Source organism: Sceloporus occidentalis, unplaced genomic scaffold (genome assembly GCF_023333645.1).
Source record: "Sceloporus occidentalis isolate IW3139 unplaced genomic scaffold, rSceOcc1.0.p SCAF_44, whole genome shotgun sequence".
NCBI classification, from domain to species: Eukaryota; Metazoa; Chordata; class Lepidosauria; order Squamata; family Phrynosomatidae; genus Sceloporus; species Sceloporus occidentalis.
Window position 1 is genome coordinate 6,602,018 of NW_028317024.1, and position 8,893 is coordinate 6,610,910.

The following is an 8,893-nucleotide window of genomic DNA, read 5'->3' on the forward strand; positions in this document are numbered from 1 at the left end:
GGACACACTTTATATGTTGTGGCCGGCATATGGCATGTTACTACCCCAGGGCTTGACAAATTTGTTGTGAATCTAGGCGCCAGGTAAAAAAGTTAGGAGCCAGGATTTTTTTAAACTAACAGTTGGTTAGCCCACTTACTAAACTCACAGCGTTTGACCTGGAAGCACCCTGGACTTTCAGGTCAGTGCTGTTTCTTTTTTTTTATTATTAATTTTTTTCTTTTGAACTCTTTCGATGCTGATGTTCCATTGGAGCACAGCATTGACTGATATTTAGTCCCCACAAGCTTGTGGGGAAAAATGTTAACCCCTGCAATGCCACGAATGTGTCATACACAAGTGTGGCATTGAAGGGGTTAACGCTGCACTGTCGCTCTCATGGAGCGATCAGGCAGCAGGGGGGTGTTGGGGCTGGTGTCCACACTCATGTGGAGACCAAAGAACCTTCTACCCTGTCCCTGAAGCTGCCTCTGGCAGCTGGGACTCAATTGCTGGTCTATAGACCAGCCATTGCAGGGAGGGGAGTCTTTGATGACTGCTGTAGGCTTCCATGCCTACAGGAATCATCAAAGGGCTTGTGGGGGCTCGTTTTTGCTGTTGCTGGGCTTCCAGGCAGACCACCAGCAGCAGAGCCCCGTACAAAACGGGAATTAACCCCTAAATGCCGCGATCGCGTCATTGAAGGGGTTAACGCTGCACTGTCGCTCTCATGGAGCAATCAGGCAGCAGGGGGGTGTTGGGTCAGGTCCCCACACTTGTGTGGGGAACCAATCAACACACAACCCCCTTCCCTGAAGCTGCCTGTGGCAGCTGAAAACACGATTGCTGGTTTTGCAGCAACCGCGTTTTCAGCCTACAGGATCACTCCGTGGGAGTCATCTCAGGCTCGGGGGCGGGCTCGGAGTGGCTGTGCTGTCTGCCCAGACTCCTGGGCAGACAGCAGCAGCAGCGCCCCCGTGTGGTTACTCAGCCTCTTACATCCACATTTTTTGCGACCTGGTGCCTGGGATTTGTCGAGCCCTGTACTACCCTATGGTGTGTCGGATATATAAATACCAGTGAAGGTACCCAGATATGGTAGGACAGCAGTTTTCTTGGAAAACAAGACCAAATCTCATAAAGGAAACCGGTTTCTGACTATAAGTAAGGATAATTATCTGTCCCAAATGGTACAGGACCCGACCAGAGGGGGTGCCCTACTGGACTTAATATTAACCAACAGACCTGACAGAGTAACTAATGTGCAGGTCAGGGGGCATCTAGGAAATAGTGATCACAATATGATACATTATAACTTGTCCTTCAATAAGGGAACTCTTAGAGGAGCCACAAGAACTATGAACTTTAGGAAGGCAAAGTTTGATCAACTAAGAGAAGCCCTTAACACTGTAAATTGGGAAAATGTCCTCAAAAACAAGAGTACAGACACTCAATGGGAGATTTTTAAGGATATCTTAAATTCTCACTGTGAAAGGTACATACCGTATGGGAATAAAAGAGTCAGGAACAAGAGAAAACCAATGTGGATAAATAAAAATGTAAAGGGGGTAATAAATGGCAAAAAAAGGCATTTAAGCTACTAAAACAGGAAGGCAGTGAGGAAGCACTAAAAAGCTATCGGGAAAAAAATAAAATATGTAAAAATCAGATAAAAGCAGCAAAAGTGGAGACAGAAAGACTCATTGCCAAAGAGAGTAAGACAAACCCCAAAATGTTCTTTAACTATATAAATAGTAAAAAGGTTAAAAATGAAAGCGTTGGCCCCTTAAAAAGTAATGAGGGAGAAAAGTTATAGACGGGGATCAGGAAAAAGCTAATCTATTAAATATATTCTTCTCTGCTGTATTCACAGAGGAAAATGAAATGCCAGGTAATATACAGCAGGATGAGATAACTGCCCCAGTACATGTCGCCTGTCTAACCCAGGAAGAAGTGCAGTGCCGCCTAAAAAAAATCAAAATAGACAAATCACCAGGTCCAGATGGCATTCACCCCCGCGTTCTAAGGGAGTTAAGTAATGTAATAGACAGACCCCTATTTCTAATATTCAAGGACTCTATAGTGACAGGGTCTGTTCCCCAGGACTGGCGCATAGCAAATGTTGTGCCAATATTCAAAAAGGGGACAAAAAGTGACCCGGGGAATTATAGGCCTGTTAGTTTAACTTCTGTTGTGTGTAAACTGTTTGAGGGTTTCCTAAGAGATGCTATTTTGGAGTATCTCAATGAAAATAAGTGTATGACTCCATATCAGCATGGGTTTACAAGGGATCGGTCCTGTCAAACTAACCTGATCAGCTTTTATGAGGAGGTGAGCTCAAGACTGGATCGGGGTGAATCGATGGATGTCGTATATCTTGATTTTTCCAAAGCATTTGATACGGTGCCACATAAAAGGCTCGTACATAAAATGAGAATGCTTGGGCTGGGGGAGAATGTGTGTATGTGGGTAAGTAACTGGCTCAGTGATAGGAAACAGAGGGTGGTTATTAATGGTACATACTCTGAGTGGGTTACTGTTGCTAGTGGGGTACCACAGGGGTCAGTTTTGGGTCCTATTCTTTTTAATATATTTATTAATGACCTTGTAGAGGGATTGTATAGTAAAGTATCAATCTTTGCAGACGATACTAAGCTCTGTAACGTGGTTAACACAATAGAGGACAGTGCACGATTACAAATGGATCAACACAGGTTCAACACAGATAAATGTAAGGTTATGCACATGGGGAAGAAAAATCCAGGCTGGGAATATGTATTAAATGGGAAAACACTGGGGACGACTGACATGGAAAAGGACTTAGGAGTTTTAGTTAACAGTAAATTTACCTGTAGCGACCAGTGTCAGGCAGCTGCTGCTAAGGCAAATAAAATCATGGGGTGCATCAAAAGGGGCATAGATGCCCACGACAAGGAAATAATTCTACCACTGTACAAGTCACTAGTCAGACCACACATGGAATACTGTGTACAGTACTGGGCACCAGTGTACAAGAAAGATATAGTGGAGCTGGAGAGGGTTCAAAGACGGGCAACCAGAGTAATAAGGGGAATGGGAGGACTACAGTACCCAGAAAGATTATCAGAAGTAGGGTTATTTAGTTTAGAAAAAAGACGGCTTAGGGGGGATTTAATAACTATGTATAAATATATAAGGGGACAGTACAGAGATCACTCCCAGGACCTATTTATACCCAGGACTGTATCTATAACAAGGGGACATCCTCTATGGTTGGAGGAAAGAAGGTTTCTAGACCAGCACAGACGGGGGTTCTTTACAGTAAGAGCGGTGAGATTATGGAACTCTCTGCCAGAGGAAGTGGTAATGGTAAACTCAATAAAAGAGTTCAAAAGGAGCCTGGACGTGTTTCTTGAAAGCAATAATATTACAAGTTATGGATATTAGATTAATAGGGACAGAACGTTGATCAAGGGATTTATTCTGATTGCCATATTTGGAGTCGGGAAGGAATTTTCCCCCTGGTATGGGGCAATTGGCGTCTGCTTCATAAGGGTTTTTTTGCCTTCCTCTGGATCAACACAGTAGGGACACAATATGTATATAGGTTGAACTTGATGGACTTTGGTCTTTTTTCAACCTTATAAACTATGTTACTATGTTACTAATGTCCTCACACTTGGTTACATTTCAGAGTCTGCAATATTTACCACCCTCAAAACCACACGAAAGTGTATGTTAGCTTTTGTTTTTGTTTTTACGTAAAACTTTTAAAAAGGATAGTGAATATTCAATGCAGTAAGGCACCTAGTTACTTCTGTGGTTTCCTGTTTGTGGTCAGATATAACATTAATGCATTGTGGATGCAAAAGTGAAACAGAGAGAGACATATACGCTAGGTGGTTTCTTGTTTTTAGAATACTAAGTTTGCCAGTGTTTATTCTATCACAAAGCAATACCATGAGTAGAAAAGAAGGGAAACCACTAAATAACGTGGCACTGTGCTCGTCTGACAAAGTCTGACTTAGAGAAACCTATTCTTTTTTAAACTTTTTTTAAATATTGCATATAAAGAAGAAAATATGTTGAACAATATATTACTGTTTTAGGTTTAATTATAAAAAAAATGAGACGCTGTTAAATATGATTTGTGCAGCAGTAATCCTTAAAAAAAATCTAAATATAAATGTTTTACTATAAATAATGTGAGACAGAGTATAATTTAGAATTAATAGAATCGTAGTTAGATACACATTTTAAAACAGCACTATCTTTAGCTCTATACCTTTTTTTTAATAGCATTTAAAATTAAGTCAAGTTTACCAATATTGGTAGTTGACAGCACCAAGATAAAAGCTGAAATCGCTCAGCTAGAATAGTATTCCACCTGTACATTTTCACAATGCGTAGTTTAAAGAAATCCCTCTGCAAAGTGATACCTTGTTTCAATGACTGGTACGGTTTAGACTGGCAGATCCAGTCAGGGCGAGCCAAAGATCACCTTTTTAACTTATTTACAAGTTGCTTTCTCAGAATTCCAGTGGATCCTGAAAAAGAAAAAAAACCCACTTTGTTTCCATGAGCGACATTTTTATTTTGATGGCAATTTAAAGGGACATTTCAGCATCATATGCCTTTTAATGTATATAATAGGAAAAAGTCAATTTTATATAATTTTTTTTTTTCCCCATAAAATTTTCATGCATTGAGTTGTTCGGCAGAATCTTCTTTATATATCAGGCTCTTTTCCCTGCCTCCCAGCTTCTTGGTACGCAGCGATGCCTTGACCTGCTTTCCAGCTGGTGTGTATGGCATAATCTCCTGCAACCAGCTCCAGCTCTGGCTTGCACATGGGTTCTAGAGGTCTAATAAGACCCCCGTTACATGTACATGCACAGAAAGCACCCCGGTTGAACTTAGCGTGTCTAGCAACCAACACTCTGAAAGCCGTGTTAATCTACTTTAACATGCATCTTTGTTGGTGCGGCAGTATGGGGCATTGGACTATCCATTTAATCAGGGGCTGCAATTGGAAAACCTGTGTGGTAATGCATTTTATTTTTGCCATGTTATTCATTAGACAAAGCAGTGGCTGTGATTTCTTCATGTCTGGAAAGCGAGGATACCAGTATGCAGCGAATAGGAGCCTCAGCACTCTGGGCATTGCTTCACAATTACCAGAAGGTAATGAATCTCCAGCTTCATTAAGAGATCAACACTGGACACTTAGTGTTTTATATAGCGCCATCATGTTCCATAGTATGTACATTAGTACACTTTGTTTACTAGTTTTGATATTGCTCTGTTTTCTTTTTACTTCTGTAATTTATTATATATATATATATATGCACTCTGAAGGGTTGGCTGGAGGAGGAAATGGCTCAACTTTGTAGTTTTCTTGTTGCTGGAAGACGGGCAGATATTTCAGGTGTGGGTGGAAGTGTTAAGATTTGACGAGGTCGAAGGTGTGAAATGGAAAAGATTGAGAATCCGACAATAACTGTTAAAAGGTTATGGGGTGACATCATAGGCCAAAAGAGAAAACAAGTATAGCGTGGTTGAATTTTGCTATAAAGGATAGCAATGGTAGGATGTAATGTTAATTCTGTGGATACATACCACTCATTAAACCCTTCGAGCCCCTGTTTTTAGTGTGTGTATATATATATATATATATATAGCTAGTTTTGTCTTATTCAACTTAACATGTAAATAAAGCATTATCTTTCTACCTAGTATCATCCAACTGTCTCTGGTATAATGTGTTGTTAAAATAAATTAGTGTTATATATATATATATATATATACACAATGTATTTATAGCTTAAAATTGATATATTAGACCCCGCATTTGCTTAAATAAATACCGGCAAATATGATGTTAGTATATCACATTGTAATATGTAAAAGAACATATTTTGCTGGGGCTCTAAAAGATTGATCCACATCTTTGCTGTCTGTCTATCCTGTATCAGAAGGTACATTTTAAGAAACCTGTGCTTATTTATCCTCCTGGATAGCTAGTAACATATCACCACAATGACATCATTCTGTTACTAAAATAATGTACCCAAAAATCCATATTTTGCCATTTTCACTCTTTAGTTAGTGTTACCCTATTTTTATTCCACATGTTTTCTTGCTGAGTTTCAACACTGAGCCAGGAAACACAATTTTTAAAGTGTGGATGATAGTGTGTAGTATACAAACTGATGCAGTAGTTATAGTTGTTATATTGTTCATGGAATCTTGCTTTTGTAATTGTGTATATATATATAATATATGTTGAAATATAATCTTACATTATTCACCAGGCAAAAGTGATCCTGAAGAATCCATTGTTAAAAGGGAGAATAGAAGAAATGTTGTCTACGCTGAGGAAAAGTAAGTATAAATATTTAAATCATATAGTAACTGTAGGGAAAGGACGTGTGTCATACATATTCATTTTTTGAGCACACCCCTGGTGAAGCTTTCATATCAGGCTTGTTGCCTGAATACAGGTACTGGCCTGTGGTCAAAACAGTTAGATCTGACTGTTAGTGCATGCACGACAGGCTCAAAGCAATATATAATAATGTGTACAGTAGATATATTATTCAACATAACCTTAGAGCTGTTGAGCTATCATAACGTACAGATCTCTAGTATATTCTTCACTGGTGTATGTAAGGTTGTCTCCAGAGAATACATACCGTATTTTCCGGCGTATAAGACGACTGGGCGTATAAGACGACCCCCAACTTTTTCAGTTAAAATATAGAGTTTGGGCTATACTCGCCGTATAAGACTACCCCTCTACCCAGTATACAACAACCAGCCAATCACGGCAAGCACTGTACCTTATCAGTGATTGGCTGGTTGTTGTTTACGAAGCCTGCTTGGATTGGGTGGGTCAGCTCTCCCTAACATACGTACACACCAGCTTAAAAACACATATATACACATACACTGCCCTTAACATACGCCTGTCCAAACATACACATTTATACACTGCCCTCACCACACACCCCTGCCTTTACACACACTGCCACTCTGTGTGCCCCTCCCAGGATATGCTGCCACTCTGTGTCCCCCCCCAAGATATCCTGCCACTCTGTGTCGTCCCCCCGAGATATGCTGCCACTCTGTGTCCCCCCCGAGATGTGCCCCCCTCCCCTAGACTTACCAGTCCGGAGTCCCGGGTGTCTTGCGGGGCCGGCAGGGTACATCTATTCTACGCAGAACGGTATACAACTTCCGGCACCGGAAGTTGTATACCGTTCTGCACTGGTAAGGTTAAAGCTTACCGCACAGACGTTCACCGGCGAGCGTAAACAACCTCCACTGCCAGCACATCTGCACGATGTGCTTTAACAATCTCCTTTGCCGGGACTCCCCCTGTGGAAATTCCCAGCAAGGGAGATTGTTAAAGCACACCGCGCAGACGTGCCGGCAGCAGGGGTTTACGCGCATTGCCGCTGCCGGTGAACGTCTGCACGATGCGCTTAGACAACCTCCCGTGCCGGCACTCCCCCGTAGAAAGTGCCGGCAGGAGAGGCTATCTGAGCGTATCGGAGAGTAGGATGCAGGTCCCCTGCACCGCTGCGGGGGATCTGTATCCTAACCCTGCCAGACCTCGAGCTCCCTGTTGGGCTAGTTAGAGGAAGGTCGCGATCTCCCCAACCAGCCCTATAAATTATATAGATTTAGATTATAATTATGAGTTTACATTAGATTCAAATTAAAGCTGTTTGGCTACAAAACTAAAATGCTCCTTTTTTTTAGTGTGCATTTTTTACTTTTTTTTTTTTCCCCCCCAGATGCGATGCTTACTGAAGATATGCCTGTTCTTTACCATTTGAAATGTCTAGAGAATTTGGAGCAAATTCTAAATAACTAAGGAATCCTTGTGTATGCCTACAACATTATGGAATTCTCATTCCATCAGGACATTTTTGTACTACATGACTTTGTGTATATGGAACCATGGAACTGTGAGCCTTGATGGTGTCTCTTGATTAAAATACATATTTATCTATAACTTGGAGATGTCATTTTAAATTGAAGTCCAGCATAACTTTGGGGCTTTGAAAATCCTTATGGTTATAATGCAGAAATGGAAGATTTTGTGCAACAGTGACTAAAAAATATCCTTCACATGTACATTTTAATATGTTTAAAAAATGTATATTTTTGTTATTTAAGTTAAAAAAAAAACAAAACACTATCGTCACATGAAAAAAACAGTTGCTTACAAATTTGTGTTTACTTTTTTAATACAGTTTTTATTTAATAACATAATAAAATATACCTCACAATGAAAGCACAGTGGACATTATCACCACATGCTCTTTTTTTATCTATTTTGTCTAAAATGTGCGGATTGTGTTAATTAAATGAGCACTTAAAGAAGAAAAAAAAAGTGGTTTGTAGTTAAGCATGTTGTGTGGCAGGCATATAGTGAAAACTGATTCTGATTCCTGCTGCCATGCGCAGACCAGGCACTATGTCACCACCTGGCAAATACTCCCAATAAAAAAACATAATAAAAAAAAAAAAAAAACACCTACATTTTATGAACAATAATCTTTATTTACAAACAAATGGCTAGATGACTTTTTGTGGACTACAGTTCCCATCACCCTCAGCGAGGCTCATGCTGAGAGTGATGGTAGTTGTAGTCCACAAAAGCAGGTATACCAGAAGAGCAAAGGCTTGTATATTTGTGAAAATGTCTTTGTTTGATCCAAGCTGTAGTTCTTTAGTATAATATGGCAATTAACACTTTATTTTATGTGTGTCAACCCTGCCCAATGCTTTGTACTATCCCGCAGCGATGTGAGGGTGTTATGCAGTGTGCCCTGTAACTTCCAAAACTATACAATAACTTTTGGTGCTCTAGCACAGAACCTGCACAAACAAAGATTCTAACAGGCGAGAAATTATTAAAAAG

General features: G+C 40.3%; 1 protein-coding gene across 1 annotated transcript in view; it reads left to right on the plus strand.

Annotated features, from left to right (window-relative positions):
* LOC149289628 (rotatin-like) overlaps positions 1-7,840 on the plus strand; it is a 68,063-nt gene extending 60,223 nt beyond the window's left edge. The window contains exons 45-47 of the mRNA XM_089490429.1: positions 5,039-5,142; positions 6,273-6,342; positions 7,761-7,840. Coding sequence (XP_089346555.1) covers positions 5,039-5,142; positions 6,273-6,342; positions 7,761-7,840 — 254 coding nt within the window. The remainder of the gene's footprint in view (positions 1-5,038; positions 5,143-6,272; positions 6,343-7,760) is intronic.
* Positions 7,841-8,893: the final 1,053 nt, after the last annotated feature.